Source organism: Nothobranchius furzeri, chromosome 2, assembly GCF_043380555.1.
Source record: "Nothobranchius furzeri strain GRZ-AD chromosome 2, NfurGRZ-RIMD1, whole genome shotgun sequence".
NCBI classification, from domain to species: domain Eukaryota; kingdom Metazoa; phylum Chordata; class Actinopteri; order Cyprinodontiformes; family Nothobranchiidae; genus Nothobranchius; species Nothobranchius furzeri.
In genome coordinates, this window is record NC_091742.1 from 88,889,910 (window position 1) to 88,911,857 (window position 21,948).

General features: G+C 42.5%; 1 protein-coding gene across 2 annotated transcripts in view; it reads right to left on the reverse strand.

Annotated features, from left to right (window-relative positions):
- Positions 1–21,948, reverse strand: part of LOC107376820 (F-box/WD repeat-containing protein 7) — a 49,971-nt gene that overhangs the window by 13,060 nt on the left and 14,963 nt on the right. The window contains exon 1 of one of the 2 annotated variants that reach the window (XM_015946116.3): positions 523–828. The exons of the other annotated variant lie outside the window; for it this stretch is intronic. Within the exon in view, the coding sequence (XP_015801602.3) occupies positions 523–759 (237 nt within the window). The 5' untranslated portion in view covers positions 760–828. Of the gene's footprint in view, positions 1–522; positions 829–21,948 lie in introns of those variants that run through there. 2 annotated transcript variants of the gene reach the window in all.

The following is a 21,948-nucleotide window of genomic DNA, read 5'->3' on the forward strand; positions in this document are numbered from 1 at the left end:
CTATAGAAATAAAACCGCGGCTTTGTGGATCTTCTGAGCGGCTGACCTTTGTTTCTGTATTCTCACAGCAGAGCAGGCAGAACGATTGAATGGCTCCTGGAGCAACTCCCCTCCTCTATTTGCATTTCCTCGGAGCAGGGAGGCAGAAACACGTCACGGTTTATGGATTTAATGCAGCAGAAACAGATAACTGAGCCTCAGACCCCAAACGGAGCTGCTGATCTCTGAGATTCCCGGGCAGGAACGATGCTTTCGGTGACTCTGATGGTTTTGATCTCCTAATTTACCAGATTAGACTGATCTGGGGTATGATCAGCTGGAGGAGCCACAACCAATCATCAATAATCAGCTCGCTCCTCTCCCGGTTCCGCAGTGGTCCACACACGCGCGCACGCGAACACACACTCCGCTGTCAGAACCAGAAACGCCTCGTCATCCTCCGGGTTGTGCACGCGCCCGACCACCTTCAGGTCCCTTTACGGCGGAGCACGGCGCGCGGATCAATAATCGATAGCTACTCACTTTGTAGAAGATGAGCTTCAAGGTTCCGTAGAAACCCATGGCTGCTCTGCGGCTCGGTCCACCGGAACACACGGAAAATACAACAAGTTCTCCGAACCAGAGGCTCCAGTCCCGGACGGAGACGTCACTGGTCCATCGGACCGATCCTGGTATCGATGAGTGTCCGCGCGCGCGAGGAGCGACCTGCTCCCTCTCTCTCTCTCTCCGGATCTGAGGCTCGACCTCCGACAGGAACATGCAGGGACATGCCTCCCTCCGCCTCGTGCTACTGAGGGGTGGAGCCGCGTGCGCTCTGCGCGCGCGTGCGTGTGTGACGCAGGATGGTTTTTGTATAATGCTCACTAAAACAGAGCAAACCGCTCTTTTTTATTCTTTTATGTTTTGTCTGACTTCCGGTGACTGTTAGATCAGAGACCTACCAATATCTTAGATTTAATTTATTTGTTAAGAACATCAAGATGCATTACAGTGAACATTATAATAAAGTAAATTTTTCCAGTGCAGAGGGGAGACAACCCATAGAAGCACTGATTTGATCTCATTTCAGAGAAAAATAGAACAGGTCAGATGCACCTAATAAATAAAATTACTAACAAACTCAGGAATCTGTTTCTTTGCTTCACTGTTCTGGTGCTGAAAACATCACTAATGTGGATCAAAGGAGATACACAGATGAATGCACCTCTTATTTATTGTTTGGAAATGAGTGGGTGAGGTTTACATCAATAAATTATTTTAAATCTGAAATTGATATGGATTGATCAGAAGTTGCTATGTGTTTATTTGAAAACTATTTACAGAGCAGCCTCAGAATAGAGATTAAATATTTTTGATTACAACAGTAAAGGAACTATTACAGAACAAGTTTTTCAGTAAAATCAGAACATTCATATTTAAGTGCATGAATTAATACATCTGAACTCATGCAGTAGGAACTAGGAAATATGAAATACTAGAACCATTTTATTTTAATTAGATTAAACCGATTTTTTCCCCTAATGTTGTTCGCATTTTTTCTCACACACAGTTAACAAAGCAATGTTGATTAACTGTGTGCATGTGTGTGTGTGTGTGTGTGTGTGTGTGAGAGAGAGAGAGAGAGAGAGAGAGAGAGAGAGAGAGAGAGAGAGAGAGAGAGAGAGAAGAGAGAGTAACTTTAAATATTCAACCGAAAAAGAGGCGACCTGAAGAAAACCTAGGGAGTACTGAAGAAACGTGAGCAACAGTGAAGCAAGCACAGAGAGATCAGTTACGGTCTGTGTGTGTGTGTGTGTGTGTGTGTGTGTGTGTGTGTGTGTGTGTGTGTGTGTGTGTGTGTATGCATGGGCTGGACTGAGCTACCGGCTACAGAGTTTTGTGTAGAAGGAGGGACGGCGCTCTATGTGACTGGCCAATCACAGAGCGTGAAGACAGTCAGTTACCCAATGAGGATTTTCCTTCAGCACGATTACAGATATTTACGAGTTTTACTCGTTTCATGATCGTATAGAGCTCCGGGAGTTGACGTCACTTCTCCCGGCATGCAACAGTTCAAATCGAAACAGCGCCATCTTGGCAGGCAGAAGCCCGCGGCTGGGCTATTTGTTATTCTCAGAAAACTCAATCAAACGGGAAATATGGTAGATTCCTGTTGTGCCCCAGGATGCCAGAACTGACGCGGACAAGATAAGGGAAGAGCCTTCTATAGGATACCCCAGATCCGGAACCCCGCAAACGTTGGATCATTGCAGTAAAACGCGCTAGTGACCGGGCTAAAATGAAACTGGGATCCCGAGAGTAAAGGTTTTCGCAGGTTGAGCTCTGCATGCTGCCGTTTACGTGTCTTATGATCACAGCAATTAACCGGCTAAGCTGTATTTCATTTTTAAGCAATCGTTGATCAATTGTCAGATCACACATAAAAGCACTTTTGATTGCTATTATCTGTCTCACTGAGACAGATCTCAGACAGATCCTGAGACGCCTAACATATTTATTTTATTCACGGAAAAAATCTGACTAGTGATTTCTCTTGGCGTTCAGTTTATACATTGAAACAGCACAGCACTCTATTTAAATTTGTAAATCTGTTATTTGTCCGTCTGTCCGTCCATCCATTTTCATCCGATTATCTGGAGTCGGGTTGCGGGGGCAGCAGCCTAACCAGAGAGGCCCAGACTTCCCTCTCCCCAGCCAATTGGGCCAGCGCCTCCAGGGAAATCCCAAGGCGTTCCCTGGCCAGGTCTGCTCCGACAGCTTCTGGCGTTTTTAAAAAGTATCTCAGGGGCATAGTAAGGGTCAAAGATGTTTAATCTATTTAATTTCTGACTATATAAAATGATTTCTTCGGTTTTAAAGTGTGAAGTAAACTCAGACGAAGCAAAATCCAAGTCAATCCCATTCATTTTGTTTACCTTTGTTGCCCTCCAACATGGCGCCTACGCTCTGAGTCACGTGACGTCCAGAGCTCTATTCGTCAAAAATGCTTTATTCGTAGAGTATGAGCCGGACACTCGTTTCAGACGAGCAGGGCCAGATTATCATTGCAGGGGCCCCTGGGCACAATGTGCTTAGCCACCCCCTGCCCTCCCCTACCATTACTGCCACCCAGAAACACTTTTTAGACATTTCATGACATTGTCACTATTAAAACTTGCTTACTTATGTTGATACAAGGGTTAAATATTTGCATTTTTTTGTTTGTCTCCTGTCTCCTTCCTCTTCTTGTCTCCTGTCTCCTTCCTCCTCTTGTCTCCTGTTTCCTTCCTCCTCTTGTCTCCTGTCTCCTTCTTCCTCTTGTCTCCTGTTTCTTTCCTCCTCTTGTCTCCTGTTTCCTTCCTCCTCTTGTCTCCTGTCTACTTCCTCCTCTTGTCTCCTGTTTCCTTCCTCCTCTTGTCTCCTGTCTCCTTCCTCCTCTTGACTCCAGTCTCCTTCTTCCTCTTGACTCCTGGCTCCTTTCTCTTCTTTTTTTTTTGCTCTTGTTGGTCTCCTCTCTTGCCTTCAGAAAAACTGCTTTCTGGCCTTTCTATTAGTAAATTCATTTACAATGTCATTAAAGTCCAGATTCCTGACAAGCTGAGATTCAATTGCCATCAGTGACAGTGCACTGAGGCGCTGTTGAGTTTGTGTTGTTCTCAGTTCATTTTTTATTCTTGCCATTTGTGAAAATCGTTCCCCTTCACATTTTGCAACTGGTAGCAGGCGCGTTGCAAGCTTTTCAAAAGTGTGGGGGATGTGGTCTGTGCCAAAAATAACTTCATGTTATTCATCTTGTTAGTTTAATTTTAATGGGCTGCATGGTGGCACAGTTGTTAGCACTGTTGCCTCGCAGCAAGAAGGTTGCAGGTTTTAAACTCGGCTGTGGCCTTTCTACGTGGAGTTGCATGTTCTCCCCATGCATGCGTGGGTTTCCTCCGGGTACTCCGGTTTCCCCCACAGATCACAACATGCCCTACAAGTAAAAAAAAAAAAAGTATGTCGCTTTGGATAAAAACGTCTGCCACATAAATAAACATAAGCATAATTTCCATAATAGCTGAGCAGGTGCGAACTTTAGACGCGTCACGCATGTCTCCATTTTAAACATGTTTAAACTGTTCAGAATACAAATCCAGGCTCTGTCTCGTTAGACTGGTGCAACTAAAGTTTGTATTCAATGAAATTTTTACATTAAACCATGTCGAAAAGGTAAGAAAAGGATCCGATTAAATCGTTTTTCCCCCTCATTTACAGTCAGTACAGCGCAGTGCGCATGGCTCTGGGGTTAATCAAGTTTAATTGTTTCTCTTTGCAACAATCTTCACAAGAAGGCAAAACAGTTAAATGGCAGGTAGATATTTCCATTTGACTGTTTATTATGTATTTTGGCTATATATTTTTTTTTATATTTCTCTAAGTGTTTTTCTCTCCAGAAGAAGCTACAACAATGTTCTGCTGAGCCGCGGTGGCCTCATGGAGGGGGCCATCGTCTAGCACACTGCTGCTAACCACTTAAACATTCTCCCTCTCCTGATAATAACTTTTAGCTTTCCTTGACGTTGGATGTGCTACTACTAGTTTACCCGTTTAATTATAGATTCACTAGGATAAATACAATAAAGTGTATCTCTCACCGAATAGAATATTTACTAAAAGAAATCACAATGTAACCATAGAAACATTGCTTGGTGTGTGTGTGTGTGTGTCTGCTCTGTCTTCTCGATCCCCAGTGAGTCGTGGTGGATGGCTGCTTATACTGAGCCAGGATCCTCTGGAGGTTTCTTCCTGTTAAAATTCAATTCAATTCAATTCAAAAATACTTTATTAATCCCAAGGGGAAATTGATTGCTGTAGTAGCTCAGAATAATAATAATAATCAAGTCATCAAAGAGTATATTATAATGGCTGTTGGCAGGAAGGATCTCCAGTAGCGGTGAGTGTTGCAGTGAAACCGAAGAAGCCTCTGACTGAAGACACTCTTCTGTTGTTGGACAGTCTTGTGAAGAGAATGCTCAGGGTTGTCCATCATTTTCTTGATTCTCTGGAGAATCCTTCTTTGCATTATCTCCTCCAGTGGTTCCATGGTCGTCCCCAGAACAGAACCAGCCTTTTTTAGTAGGCTGTTGAGCCTTTTCAGGTTTCAGGGAGTTTTCCTCTCCACTGTCACTAAATGCTTGCTTAGTGTGAGGATTGCTGTAAAGTCACTGACACTAGACAGTGACTTGATGCAATTTGCTGGGTTCCTTATATAGGAAACATTTTTTCTGATTGGCTTAATGAACTGACCTGAATTGGAATGTTTATTACGGGAAGTGCCTTGAGACGACTCTTGTCGTGATTTGGCGCTATATAAATAAAATTGAATTGAATTGAATTGAACCAAAAATGCTCTTTTGCATCATTTTCACCTGAAAATTTATTCGGTGGCCGAATTTTTGATGCATCTCTACTAAAAACCAACAGATACCTAACAATGAAAGGGGAAAGAAAGTGCTAGCACGTTGACACTTTTTACTGGACTCTGAATCAAACTCCAAAAAGGATTGGTCCACGTGCTAATGTGAGTGTGTCTGTGTGAGCATGGATGAATGAATGATTGTGTTGTAAAGTGACTTGGGGGGGTTCTAGGACTCTAGAAGGTGCTATATAAAACACAGGTCACTTACATGCTCTTGCATGTTGCCAACGTCACACTCACATTATGCTTTCATTGCTGGTTTTCGTATCAAACCCTGGGTGTTTTTTCATTGGTTGATTGCAGATTATAATCTAATCTGAATTTATTCACCTGCTAACACAACCAGGAACTTTTAGTCAAAGGTTTCAGGAAACATTCAGAACATCAGCATGCCGAAATAAAAGGTTTTCTACAGAGTTTCCCCAGATTTATTTGCAATAACATGCTAATATTAGATTATTGATCATTAACTGGTCTGAATAGACAGAAAGACTTTATTAACAGACTCAAAGTTCCAGTACAAACTCAGAAACAGCACCTAAAATAAATACCTAAAAAGTGTGTGTGTGTGTGTGTGTGTGTGTGTGTGTGTGTGTGTGTGTGTGTGTGTGTGTGTGTGTGTGACCTCACATACAGCGATTACAAAAACTCAACAGAGAGCAGGGATGGGCAGTAACATTTTCTCACAGCTGATTGACCCTAAAGGTCATCAAACAGGAGGAGGCGGAGGGGTCATTGGTGAGGTCAACCCTTCACCCTGTAGCCAAGACATCCAGCTGTCTCACCCAACACACCTGTCTTTCTGTCTCTACCTGCAGGCCCAAACCTGTCGGCTCAGACAACGAGAGTGGATTAGTTCAGCTCAGGGCCCCGTGGAGGTGACTCGGCTACAGTAGAATAAACTCCAACATCCAGAAAAACCCGCTGAATCAAACACACGACCCTGATCCACACCGAAGACGTCCGACCCGAGGACAGGAAACGCCACGCCTTTGTTTTATTTAAACTAAACCAACCGAATCCAAACACACAATGGTATAAGTAGCAGGACTCGGTGACAGGAGCTACATCAACCCTAAAGCTGGATAAACAACACCGGGCGTCAGATGAACAGATTAGAACTTTTTGACTCGTTTGACGCAGGTTTGAACTCGCAGACAAGTGAGATAATGAGCTGCTGTCTAACGGTGAAGGAAACACCTGTTAATAACAACCAGGTAGAATCTGCCACTTTTAGAGTTAGATGTTTGGTTTTGGTACGACTCTGGCCTACTAAACAGGATTTTAGATGATCATTATTTATGCAGAAGAACTAAACTCAATCTTTTTTTCCTCTAATTTCCAACTAACTTGAACTCGATGGCTGTATTAGTAAAACTGTCCACATGTAGGACCCGTTACCTGAAAAGTGTTGGATTCTTCATTGCTGCTATGAAACTAAAGGCTTGTTGGAGACTAATCACCAGTTAGCTAGATCGTGCTGGTTACTGGCTCATTCCCATAACCAGTTAATGGACTGGACTGACTATGGGACAACTCCAATCATCACAGGGTTGGACACCATGGAAACCAGCCATCACTACACCTCTGTCCAAGCTGATTACTGCTGCTATCACTAGGAGTTCCTCGGGGTCTTAATGTGGACCTGAAGATCTCCTAAAGATCCTGCCGACACCATCCATGTTCTAGTGGTAGACAGGCCTCCAACCAGGAGAAGGTCCACCACAGAGGAATCTGGTATTTAAGACCATCTCCTGATGAGAACAGCTGAAAAGACTCTTAATCAACAAGAAAGAGAAACAGAAATGTAAAGTACCGGTATCTACAGATGATAAGAAGCTCTCCTCTTCCTCTGTTATCCATCCAGCCTGTTTAAAGGTCACTCCTCCTCCTCTCTGGTATGCAGCCCCCCCCCATGGCCTTGTAAAACCTGAAACTCTGCACTACAACACTCTTTTTCCCACACTGAGAGACTCTGAGGGCACTTTCCAGGTGAAGCGTTGTTGTTATGCCACCGCTGAGATGGAGAACCCCCCCCGTTAGATGAAGAGGAGGCCGTCGGCCCGAGGATGACAACACAGGAAGTGGTTCCGTGTTTTACTCAGGATTATTTTAGCAGGACTAAAGAAAAGAATCCTGCAGCCGAGACCCGTGGCTGGGCTTCATCGATCTTCTAGTGGGGATGAAGTAAACTCAGCTTTCCACCCATCTCATAGTAAATAGGGTCTGCACAGGTGGAGGTAGCTCTGCAGCCTCCGTCGCAGGTTCCAATCCCAGCTGTGGTACTGCTGTGGAGTTAGCATGTTCTCCTCATGCATGCATGAAACTAGCATGTTCTGCATGTGTGGGTCAATGCCTGGTGTGTTGTACAGCACTTTGGGGGTTCTAGGACTCCAGGCTGTATAAATAGACCATTTTTCACTTAGATTTTAAGCCTGAAAGGAGATTTTTAACCAAATCACTGTCTTTAATGGAAATCCTGAACATTCCAAAAGTCCAAATGTGCTTCAGACTGTGGTCCAACCATAAATCAGCCACGCACGAGAGCAGCAGCTAATCCTGCAGAGCGTTTACAGCTGCTGAGTGTCGGAGCAGGAGACGTCACCAGAACCCAACCACAACACAAACACGGGTTTCTACTCCCCGTGGACCTCCTGTCCTCTCTGACACCGCTCTGAATGACTCCATGAATGAGTCTGAGGAACACCTGCAGGGAAAGTCTGGACCAAATTCCTCAGATGCTCTCTGGCGAGTGAAAACATGCGTGCAGCGTGAGCTTATTTCAGAAATCCCTGTAATACGACTTCGCAACTCCTCGTGTTTTTGAAGCAGATTTGAGAATTTTCATGTTTTATCTGCAGAGCTTACACGTCTGAAAACAGAGTAAAACACTTCAAAGTCAGAAACCCTCACACTCCTCTTCAAAGACGGAAGCAGATGTGTGTGTGTGTGTGTCTGTGTTAGCGAGATTATCCTGCAAGTGTGTGAAGAATCAATAAAGAGTGGCTGAGGCAGAGAGGATCAGAGGAATGTGTGAAGGATTGATTTTCAGCAGATGATGTTTCTTCTGACTGGAGATGTTCTGAGTAGAATACAGTAGAAGTTGTAAGAGAGTTTATTTTATTTTCTACGACGACGACAGAAACGGCCTGGAAGGTTTCTGCCAGGGTTTGTAAACACGTTTAACTTCTTCTGTTCTGGTCGGAACAGAAACCCAGCTCCAGAAGGCAGGAGAAACTGTAGGGCTGGGCGATATGGCCTCAAATCTATATTGTGATATAATCTGAAGCGTGTGCGGTAACGATATATATTGTGATATATTTTTTCCTCTGTTTATATACGTCAAAATGACATGCTTTTAAATATCCTCATGTGGCAAATATTTGCCACTTGAGGCATATAGGCCTCCTCCTCTGCTCACTCTATGCTTGCAGTCACTGCCATTCTGTTGTCCCAATGTCAGCAGGGTGCACATCTTAGTGACGTCATGTGTTATTGCGATATCGCGGTATTGCGATGTAGCCCAAAAGTCTATCATTACCCAATTTTATATTGTTTCTACCTTATATCGTTTATTTTGCCCACCCCTAGTTTAAAGCGTCTCAAACTGGGAGTAACTGGTGACAACGAAGCTCAACGCCATGAGAGATGATCTGAAGAAGTTCAACAGCAGCGTTTAAATCCCTTCACTACCTTACTGAAAGCCAAATAATACCATTCTTACTTCTTAAGCCTGGTTTAAGCTTGACGCGTCCGCACGGCAAAATTCTGTCATTTCAGCAACAACGCCCCTCCGCGTGGCCTCAGCGCGGCCCAAAATTCCTGCACCACGCACCAGAAAATTTGCTAACCATGCGGATGGTTATGCACAGAAAAACATGGCAGACTGGCAGGAGCTCGTAGTAGCAAAGGTTTGTAAGTACAGACATCCTTATGATTCGGCCCATAAAGATCAATACGTTTTTAATAATTGCTCACAGAATAGACGAGAACACTGGAAAAATGTTGTAAACAACAGGGATTTCTACTTCTACTATGGTTTAGTGTTGGATGCAGTCCGAAGAGCCCCACGCCGCCCCCTACAGTCTGGGAGAATATTGGCTCAAAGTGGAGACAAGCCGCAGAAGGTAGGAAGGAACCATAAATGCTGCAAGTTGGGACACATGTTCCATCCCTGAGTCTCATTCCCATGCAGAATGTACATGCGTCAAGCATAAACTAAGCTTGACCTCTATGTCTTTTAACAGGATTAGTACGTTCCTCAAATTTCTGCTACATTAAACTTTGTACAAGTCTTCTACCTCCTGGTGGAAGATCGAAGTACTGCAGGACCTACGTGCCAATTATAATTTGCTATTACTTTGGTATATGATTAAATAAATGGTTTTGTGGTTACTAGGACATGGAGTTAGCTGGTTTCAGGGTAGAGGGTGGACTGGTATGACAATTTGGCCACGGCCTTTTTCTGTCCCATAGGACCTGAAAGCGTGGGGGTTGGTGTTTAATCACTCGAGGAAATGTATCTGTTTCATGGAATGTGTGTGCGGGGTGGTGGTGGTGTCCCACATTGAGCAAGCAGCCCACTGGGACGATGCCAGAATGCCAGATAGGCCAGTCCAGCCTTGGGTGTAGGAGACAGGGCTGAACGGAGACAGATGATCGGCTGTTGCCACTCCTGGAGGGACTACTCCAAAGAGAAAGTTTGTATCTCAGAGAGGAGAAATGCATATTTATCTTTTGTTTGTACTGATGCAAATTTAAAAACAATCTATTTAAATTTAAGACAAATGTTCATTCCAATGATTTTTTTAAACTTTTGTGTAGGGATGTAAGACAATATAGATATGGCAATATATTGTGATATTTTTTCCTGTGATATTGTTTCGAAATTCTAAAGCCGTGTATAGAAATTTTGGAAGAATTTACATGCAAAAATGTGTGTATTTCCTTTTTTTGGTGCAAATCAAATGCTGATTGCTAGTTGGCAGCAGCGTGCAATGGGTTTTGTTTACATCATTAAAATGTAAATCCCTCTTATCATGGTTCAGATACCTCATGTTCAACATGTTACGTATCAGTTTGGACTATTTATTGAATTGTCCTACAATAAATAAGTGAATTTCCCCACTGTGGGATCAATAAAGTCTATTCTATTCTGTTCTATTGTAAATTCCCCAGTGAGTCGTGGAGGATGGCTGCTTATACTGAGCCAGGATTCTCTGGAGGTTTCTTCCTGTTAAAAGGGAGTTTTCCTCTCCACTGTCGCTAAATGCTTGCTTAGTGTGAGGACTGCTGTATAGTCACTGACACTAGACAGTGACTTGATGCAATTTGCTGGGTTCCTTATATAGGAAACATTATTTCTGATTGGCTTAATGAACTGTGAATTGTAATGTTTATTATGTGAAGTGCCTTGAGACGACTCTTGTCGTGATTTGGCGCTATATAAATAAACTTGAATTGAATTGAATTAAATTCAGTCTAAAAATTGCAAATATCATCTGGCTGAATGTATCGTAATATATCGTGATACTTCGTATCGTCTCCCCGTATCGTGATACGTATCGTATCGCCAGAATTTCACCGATACACATCCGTACTTTAAGGTATCCGATATTAAATTCCTACCAAAGAAACATTACATTTTGAGCATCATTGAGACAAACTGATCACAGTGTTATATGAAAATAAATGAAAGAGACCAAAGTAAGGTTTATGTGATTTACTTTAATTCAGATAAAAAACCCAAACACAATCGGAACTTTTTCACTGATCCGTAAAACGTATTTAAATGTTTTACACAAATCTAGTTTCCAAAATGTTTGGGGCATAAAAAGTTACAGAAAAGCACTAGAGGGTCATAAAGGCTGATATCCTCACGCCTTAAACCTTTAAGTTTACTCTACCGCCTGAGTTAGACTTTAATCAGGTCCATTTGTCCTCTTTAGTTTGTTTTATGCAGAATCAAAGTTGGCTGAAGCAGCTGGACTGTCTTCATTAGACGCCAGAAGAAGTCCGTTGGTAGCTGAGACTGCGGTGGTCAGCACAACAGGAAGTGTTAGCGCGCTAACAAGCTGTCTCCGGTGTTTCCAGGGGGACAGATTACAGAGGTGCAATGCAGCAAATATGTGGTGAATAAAGACAATAAACAAGGCTGCAGCAGTGGTGTGAGGGAGTGTGTTCATTAATAATACATGCTGCTGCTGTCGCAGGGATGTAAGAGACTTAGTGCTCATGTATACTTAAACAAGCAGTCATGTGTGGATGTCTAAGCTCCACACAACTTCAGGAGAGGAACCGGGGTCCATCTGGGTCAGAAACCAGAACCCAACAGAACTCTGCAGCTGCAGCCAAAGAGGAAACATGGGTAGGTTTGACCCAACTGGGTCAGTACCAGCTACGGTACCACTAGAATAAGGTTTGTCTTGACTGGTGATGAGGAGACACACCTGGACCAGGACCTGCTGGTGTATGGAGCTCACCCTGATGGACTTATGTTAACACCCGTTCAAACTGTGACAACTGGGGGCTTGTCCAGGATTTGAACCCAATCTAGACCCCATTTAAATAAGAACCTCAGAGAAAGAAAAACAAATCGAGAGAGCAGGAGAACGACACAACACTGAAGGTTTTATCGACGTTCCTCAGGTGCCGAATTACAAACTAAAACACAGAAGAGATGATGTTCCTCGCTGTGGAGAAGAAGATCTCTGATGGATCAGAGCCATGCACTTGAGTTCATATATTGTTTCATTTCTACAAGATGTTCTACGTGTGGTAATGAGCTATTTATGAATACACCAATGGGGTTAAATGGTGCAAATGTAGACAGTCTCCTAACATATTTAGGTACTTTTAGTTCCTCACTCTCAGATGCACACCCTTTACTTCTAACCAGAGATGCCAAGGCCGGTATCTCATAGGGTAATGACAAACTGTGAGAGGGGCTTTTTCAAAGGGAGTCTCCAAACTGGAAATGTTTGCAACGGCTGTCATTTCCCACGTTGGGAAAGTTCATTAGACAGATCGTCTCTCTAGTCGAGAGTCATCAAGGGACCCTGGAACCCCCCAAAAATTAAATTTCTGAAGCAAGACAAAGAACACGAGACTGCTTTAGGAGTAACTGAAAACCAAATCTAAGACTGGACAGAATTTGCACAAGTCACACATTTTTGCAAAGATTGACTTGAAGGTAAATAAAACTTGTCACTAAAGTGAGATTCTAATGGACGTTTAGTCCCCAACAACTGGAGGCCAGTTGCACTGACTGATCTAGCTTGGATTTGGTAAATGTTCCATTTCTGAAGGTTGTTTGGAGTTGAAAGAAGAAGGACGAACCAAGAACACAACAACTTTTAAACTTTACAGAAACAAAAAGCAGAAACGTCTGATTCTTAACAACAAATTACAAACAACAAACTTTTCTGTTTTATTTTCCAGTAGCTTTAGTTTGTCTATCAGACCAAAAGAACACCTGATCTTCTAAAACCCGAGTTCTCAGCCTCTGATGCTAATGAAAACATCTAATTTAAATTATTCATGAGCCATTTGGCTGATCAGCTGTGAAATTATTTAATTATGTTTCAGTAGGTAACAGCCACTAAGGGACTGGACAGCAAGAGAAAGGTTATGGGTTCAAAACCCATCCCTGTTGATACATATAGAAAAACAGCTCAGAGGCTCTGGCTGAGTGTGTGTTTGTGTTCCGACTGTGCCGGGTCGACTGTATCAGACCTGAATGGCTGGAATGCTGCCCGGTGCTGGAATGTGGCCTCACACGCACACAAGTCTGAGGGTGTGTTAAGGTGTGTTTGAGCTTAAGAAAATGATTTAATCACAAATAACGTGAAGGAAAAGGCAACAGGAAGGAGCCTCAAAGGGAAATCTGTCCACACGTGTAAATTATAAAAGAACAAAAGATAACAAACTTAAAGTGAGGGTAAAGGCAAGGGTGGAGACTAAAGCTGAAACAACTAATCGATTTAATAGATTATAATCGATTATTAAAATAGTTAACAACTTTTTTAGTCATCGATTAGTTGTTTAATAATCACATTTTACCGCATAAAGTCTATTTTTACCACAATCTGACATCGGTTACAATCTGTTAAATTTGCCGCCAGTGTGTGGCAGTAATGAGCCACTGATCTACCAGTGGAGCCGTAGAAGAAGAAACGAGCTAATAAGTACCCTCGGTTTTCATGACGTATCACGTTACTGACGCTCATCTTGCTGTGAGAGACGGCGGAACAAGAAGAAATACAGAAGAAAAATAGAAGCGACAAAACTGAAGAGAAACCCTGGACAAAAACCTCACGAGTATGGGAGCACTTCACTCTAGATGTCATGAAAAGACAGGTGACCTGCAAAATATGCAAAAACCATCTAGCATGGCATGGAAGCACGACGTCCCTAAGTGAACATTTGAGACGAAAACATGTGGGGGCAGATGCAGCAGAGGAAGCGCCAGCCCGGTAAGTAACAGAAAACAAGCTAAAAATAGTGGTCCATCTCTACACGCAGATCAAATTTGGGACTTTGTGTTTTAGCTGAGTTCGTTATAGTGAATGTTAAACATGTTTTTTTTTGCTGCGTCAGTCTACGGTGTTCTACTTCTGACTGACTAAATGCAATCGTGAATCTCCGTGTTGTGAATCATGCGCTTGCCAAATTTAGCACGTCTGTTTATAAGAATGTTCTCGTTAAGAGAAAAACGGCACAAACCCATAACTATGTTCCTCATTCAAAAAAGGACAACTCTGCAGAGAAAAATATACAGACGAGCTGTGTCCAGGTGAATATAACGCGGCATAGTTGTACGCTTTCAATTTTTAAATACAGGAGAAATTCAGAAAAAGTAATTTTTTTACTATTGTTGGGGTTATTAGGAGCGAACAATTTGTAAGCTTTAACTTACTTTTGGATTCTTCAATAAATTCTGTAAATATGGGAATATTTACTGATTTATTAATTAATTAAGATATTCTTAGATATACGGGGCACCATTCCCCTTTAACCGGGGAAAAATTGAATCCAAAACTCTTATCAGTCTTTCTTGAAGTTCGTAGAATCCTTGGAGCAGAGACTTCTCTTCGACACAACAAAGCTACTGGAGACGAAAATCTGAATTTTATAACGTTTAATTAACAATTTGTCAAATGAATAAACAGTGGCATAAATGAATAATAACCATGTGATATAATAAAAGGATGTATATTCAAAATAATGTTCAAGGTGTTTTGTGTGTATGTATGTGTGTGTGTGTTTCTAAAATGGAGTCTGTATGCAAGATGGCTGACCCCTTTGTCTGGCTAAAGTGTGGGTGGCAACTTGCACTTTAACTTCCAAGGCACTTAGAATCATAAGTAACTTAACCTTAAATCACTCAAAACATTTCAAAGGATCATGAAACAACACAAAAGATTAATCACAAGTTAATATCTTTTAGTTTATCAGCCTGGCCATGGCCGAAACCCTTTTAAGATACCAAACAATGATTAATAAGCAGTTTATTCTTTCGAAATGACCCAGCGGACGTGTTTTGGGAGCGAAAGAGGAAGACACGAAGCTACTTTTTAAGCAATAGCGCGGTTTTATTGCTTATTCTGGACTATAGAGGAAACGGGAGGAGAAAAGGAGAGAGAAAAATGAGTTTTCTGATCACCAGAAGAGCAAGGCGTCCCCAGCTGTTTGATTTGACGGTTCTCCGTGTTTCTTCGCAGTTTGGCGTCGTCCGTCGGTTTGATGCTTTCTCCGTTGTTTACCTCCACGAGTGTTTCTCCACGGGCTGGACACAAAGAGAACGAAGTTTCTTTTGTGCTGAGTTTGACAACTTACAGCGTCTCTGAGAGCTGGATGGAGCTCCGCTCGTTCCCAGTCAGGTCCTGATGGAGTTCGAGTGGCTTTGTAGCGGTTTCGTGGCTCAACTTGGGCACTTAGAGCTTCCGCGTGCTCAAGTTGTCGGAGCGTTCGACAAGCGTGTCCTTACCGCCAGGTATCCTGGGCAAAAGAACGAGGTTCCTTTGTCTTTCCTGATGATTTATAGTCTTTGAAGTCGCGGGAAAGCTCCAAGCTCCCGCCTCCCGCAGAACGTGTTTCTGGTATTAGGCGGTGACGTCATCACAATGCTTCCGTGTGCAAAGCATCATGGGAAATGAAGTTTCTTGGCGCTGATGTGATTATTTGCTTTTCAGAGCAATTTAAGCACAGTCATTTTGGAGAAAATCACTGCATAGTAATTTCCTCATGAGGTCAGACCCTCAACATTCCCCCTTTTGGTTTCGGGGATCGCGCCCAAAGCTCGATCGTCGGAAGCACAGATGGGTTTGTTCCTCATGAACGTAGGTCGACTTGATTGTCAGAAGCACAGGTGGGTTTGTCCCTTAGGACGTTGGTCTCCTTGGACGCCTTTGTCTTTGGTCTTTGTCTTGGATCCTGGCGCCTTTGGTCTTTGTCTTTGTCTTGGATCCTGGTCAGGCACAAAACAAAAGAGGATAGGAAACGGGATAGTCCCCAATGCGCATAACGAGAAGAAGCCACTCACGCAGGTGGTACGCAATGATGATGTTGTCCATGCGAGAGGTAGTAGTGTAGAAGGAGGAGGGTCGGTGGGCGGTTAACTCCACGAGGGGACACAAAGGCATCGCACCGCCGGCCATACAGTTCAGTTTATGGAGCACGCGGTGATGTACGAGGTCCATAGTTCGCAAACGCGCATTGACCTATGTGGTCCCAAGATTATTAAAAGCTGTTTTACTATCTAACGCTGTAAAACGCCTCACAACGCATTTTTATCAAAATAAATGATCACTGTATATTGTTAATTAATTCAAATAATATATTGATTTAGTGTTGTAGTGTGTGTGCTGCTTTATTTTATATGTGTACTTATGTCAGTCAATTTGTGTTTCTTATGCAGAAAAAAACAAGCAACGATGGACAACTACATGGGGAACAAGACACTCACCCCCAGCAATGCATACCACTTACAAACTCTATTCTAGATTCTACATAATTTTTTATGGAATTTACCTCTTATATTTTGATGCCAAAAAATTATTCTGGACTGATATTTTGCACTGTTTAGCTCATTTTACACCACTGACTGTGTTCATGTGCAATAAAATCGATTGCAGTCAACTGCACAATTCTCCTATGTTTTTCTTTTTCTTAACTGAAATGTATTCATCACTTGTATAGGCTAAATAGCTAAACAATAACAAACCGATTAATCGAAAAAAATAATCGACAGATTAATCGATTATGAAAATAATCGTTAGTTGCAGCCCTAGTGGAGACATATTTCATCCACACTTCCTGTTAGGAAAACGCTTCTGAAAGAGGCGTCACCTGGCGGACCGACAGAGCGGCACTGAGGCAGTGATAGACTGCACCCCTCTCAACCCCCCCGCGTGTGCTGTCGGAGTTTCTCAATCTAAAAACGAGTTGTTAATGAGTGCGTTCACGCATTTATGCACTCACACAAGACTTACTGCTCAGGAGAAGAGCAGACAGATTCTGCAGCATTCTGGAGGATTTCCCGTTAATCACTAGCCTGGCCTGCCAGACTCGTCCTCTGTTTAATTCTGCACAGAGAAGGAGTCTGGTAACTCACAGGCAGAGAGGAACTTGAGGGGCGGGACTAGGCAGCTCAAAAATGACCTATCAGAAAAAAGACGGAAATCCCGACTGTACCGCACGACGCTGTAGTTTTTTAGTTGTAGTTAAAAAAAAGGCATCTGGCAAGAAATGCTTTTAGAGCTGCTACTTGTGGTTTTAAAGACATTTGAGTCATTTAGAACAGAGGAAAGAGTCGCAGCGAACTCCGCCGCTGTCTTCGTTGTTTATGAGAACCTGAGCGTCGCTGTGTGTGACGTCCACGACGCTGTAGTTTTTTTAGCTGTAGTCAAAAATGGAGTTTGACGACAGTGCAAACATCTTTGTTTAGAAGAAAGGCTTTTAGCTCTTCTACTTGTGGTTTTAAAGAAATGTTCAAATCATTTAGAGCAAAGGAAAGAGCCGCAGCAAACTCCACTTCAGTCACTATGTTTATGACAAACTCGGCGTTGTGGTGTGTGATGTACGCTACTCAGCGCTAATTGGCTCGGTTAGAATTCTCACGGGGTGGGGTTGTTTTTTCTTTTTCTTTTTTATAATTTAAGTTTTTATTATTTTCAGATTTTTTATAACATACAACAACATACAAAAATAAAACACAGGCTTGTGAACCCACCCCCCTTTCTTTTCCAGGGTACCAACGATTCTAAGAGTTTTGGGGTTCAGCTTTCACAGCTACATAGACCAGTAGCCATACTTAATTCGGAGTCAGTTAGGAAGTTTTATGTAACATTTTTCAATGTTCCCCAAAAGCTGTTCCAATCTGTGTCCTTGTCCCCTTTCAGGTTGCTGAGCATGGCCTCATAAGCAGCTGTTTCCGCCATCGCCGCAATCCATTCATCAATCAATCCCAGGGCGCACTTTAGTCTTCCAGTGTCTTAATATAATCCTGGATGCTGTAACTAGTCCGACCGTAATGGTGCAGAAGGTTCCTCTTGAAACATTTGGTATTTGGGATCTGTCTCCCAGTAAACATAGATCCGGGGTCTGAGGGACTTCTATGCCAGACCAAGCACCCAGGATTTCCAGGACATCAGTCCAAAAGGGTAAAACCCTAGAGCAATCCCAAAAACAATGTAGATATGTCCCTATTTCACTGTTACATTTCCAACACAAATCATTTGGCATTAGTTTCATTCTATGCAACCTGGTAGGAGTATGGTAGTATCTATGCAACACCTTGTACTGTATAAATTTACTTCTAGCCTCTTTCACATATTTACCACTGTCTGAGCCATTTTTCATTTGTGTATTCTGTTTCTAAGTCCCGCTGCCAAAGTAGTTTAATGCCTAAAGACTCCCCACTTAAACCATGATTAAACAGTTTATAAAACACCGAAGCAGTGTGGCGATCACGTGGCATTTTAATATAACCTAAAATATCATTCTCAGGAACTTCCTTAAATTTAGAAGTCACACAATGTCTCATTTGGAGGTATTTCCAAAAATGTCCTTTACCTTGCAATTTGTAAGTACGGGTTAGATCCTCATAAGACATAAAGTTTCCATCTCTATACAGATCTCTAATATTACATATACCACATGAGTACCACTGTCCCCAAAACACGGGTACTTTACCAATACTTATAACAGGGTTATTCCAAAGAGATGCATACCTCTGGACATAATGTGAAAAAGCTTCAACATTTTATGTACCTTTGACCAAACCTCACAAGAGTGAATAATAACCGGATTAGTTGTATTTATTTTTTGAGACAATTTGTGTTTTGGATCAAATGGTGCACAGATATCAAATTCAATATTTAACCATTCTTGTTTTTCTGGGTCTCCTGTGCACGACACGTGCACGAGCGCAAAATTTCACACGCACGTTTTTCGCGTTTCGCTTAGTAGGAGGGAAACCTGCGATTATCGCTTTGTCGCGCATGTCTCATAGAAAATGAATGGAGGAGAGGCGATGTCGCCTCCCGTGTGTCGAGCCCTTAACGTATCAGTATCACCTAGGGCTGGGCGATACGGCCTAAAATCAATACCATGATGTATTGAGGATTTCACCTTGATAACGATAAATGGACGATAACTACAGGTGTGCGCAGAAACAAACGTTGTCCACTAGATGGGGCTGTCACATGTATTACAATGAGTCACATTTTTACGTGACTCAAGAAGGTACAGCTTCTTAAAGGGACATGAACGTTGTCAACCTACACACATTGTTTCTTGTTTTTAATTATCAAATTCGTTGACATTGGAAAAATTATCTCGATAAGAGTCAGAAATTTTGATAATGATAAATTTTCGATTTATTGCCCAGCCCTAGTATCAGCATAAATAAATCAGAGCATTTTTCTAATATGTTTAGCTATGATAATGTATTCAACGCTTTATAAAACTCCATGATTGTGTGTGTGAGAGTAGGGGGGGGATTTAAGCCCTTTGTTCCAAAGATACAGGCGTCGTCTGTTAGCGGGCTTTTTACTTTTGAACAATGAAAATATGATAGTGGTTGTTCGTCTAGTTAGTTTTTAGGATTCACAAAGTTACTTCTGTTAGCATAACCTAGCATAACTCATGTATCTATACAACTAACTCAAGTATCTGTAATATTAAACTAAATTAACAGTTCTATTTTCAGTAATTAGAACTAATTATATACATAAAATGTTCTGATCCCAGGTCATGATGCACTTTTGTCTGATGTCGCGTCCCAGTTCTGACTAAATCTACATGTTTGTGTGTGAGATAAACCTCGAGCATATATAAATAGTTCCTCTAACCATCCGAGGACAAATGCTGCTCTAACATCTAATTACTTTATATCTAATAAACAACCAGGATCATGTGATAAACTATGGTTATTAATCTTTATAGAACAAAGACGTTAATACCAAGTTCTGAAGCAGCACCGTGACCTCATCAGGGTCATTAAAGCCTCTACAGACAAACGAACCGGGACATGACCCGGTGCGTCCTTCCTCCTGACTCTGAGCTCAAACTGGACTTATTTAACTCACTCTGTGTGTGTGTGTGTGTGTGTGTGTGTGTGTGTGTGTGTGTGTGTGTGTGTGTGTGTGTGTGTGTGTGTGTGTGTGTGTCACATACCAGACATAACATACCACTAGAGCTCTGTGATGTGCTTTGATTCACACCAGTCATCTGACCCTAGCATGATTACTGTGTTTGTCTCAAACAGAAAAAACCCAGGAATTAGTTATAACACACACACACACACACACACGCGCACACACACACACACACACACACACACACACTAAAATGATTTAAATTGACGATAAACTGAAAACAGTTTTAGACAGCATTAATGTAATTCCTCTGCTTATACGTGTGCAGGAGTGTGTGTGTGTGTGTGTGTGTGTGTGTGTGTGTGTGGGGGGGGGGTTAATCTGCTATATGTGTAGAAATCCTGGAAAAGAAAAAGCTCCTAGATTACAGCCCTTTCTCCCCAGATTAGTGCCCTATTTTCCCTGTGCGTCTCCCTGGAACACGCTTCTATCCTCACTGAGACGACGAGCTAGACCACATCATGAATGTGTCCCTGAGGGTTCGCTGAAACACCAACAACCACACACGTCCTCACAGAGACAGGAACCCACACACGTCCTCACAGAGACAGGAACGTTTACCTCCATAACAAACTCAATGAGCACGGGAGCAAACTTCACATCCCACAATCCCAGTTGTGACAGGAACCTGAGGAATGTTGACCGCTGCACATTCTTACACACACCTACTCGGTGTGTGTTTAGCATCGTTGCTACCCGATGACGGAGGCTGTTCATCTGTAAGCAGAAAAAAGTGGTGGTTTTGTTCACAAACTAAAGACTAAAGTCATGCGGAGAAAGATAAAACAAAGAGGACGTTGAAGATGTGAAAAGGTCCAGCAACACTCCACTGTGACATCAGCAGGCCTACCATTGGACCTAACAGTTTTAGGTTGGGCCAATCACAGTGCTGCATGTTTGTGGAGAGACGTGTGGGATTAGCACCAGCGCTGCGACAAAGAAAAACTACAAAGATGGCGTCGGCTCAGGAACAACTTGAGCATTATCATTGGACGATTTAATCTTGGCCTTTCTTTTAGTCAAGAGCAGATGAGGTGCCTCTGACGGGTGATGGTGGACTGCCCTGTTGACTCACATCTGTAGTGGTTAACATGCCTCGTTGCTCCTTGCACTGATCCTGGTGCTGATCACGTCCATAGATGATTTTAGTCTCTCCAGTAGGCTGTGAACATGATTAGTCACTTTCTAACATTTTTATGTTCAGACTTGTACTAACATGTCTATTTTGGAACCTTTACTGAGGAGTGCAAACGTTAAAAAATCACCCAATAGTAGTTTTTTATTTACCAAATAATAAAAACATCTCTTCAGAACCTACAGGGACTGTTAACTTGAGAATTTTGAACCTCGTCCTGCAAAGGCTGGACACCCCTGACGTGAACCATAAACAATCAGACAAGACCACAGAGGAACTTCCTTTAATCCTTCACAATAAAAGTCTCAAACATACACATGCAACTGATCACTAGCAGCACCAAAGCAGAGTTACGTTAGAAAACATCTCAGATGTTTCATCTTCCCACCAGGTGAACTCTGACCTCACACACACAGGTCAGTTAATGGCTGCAACAGTTGTGACTGAAGAAAAAAAACAAAAGCAAAACAAGAGACTAGGGCTGTAGCGAAGCCTCGACGAAGTCGACGGCTCGATTCTAAAAATTTGTCGACGTCAGATCCGGAAGTCGACGCACCGCGCCCACTTGTTGCATCTCCAGGAGTTTGTAAATAGAAGAGGAATCTGCCTGTTTTTCCTCTAGTTCGCCCTCTTCTCCGCCTTCACTAACATCTCCGCCAAATACCGAAGACCCGGAACAACGTCCGTCCACTACTAGATTATTTTCCTGTTTTGCC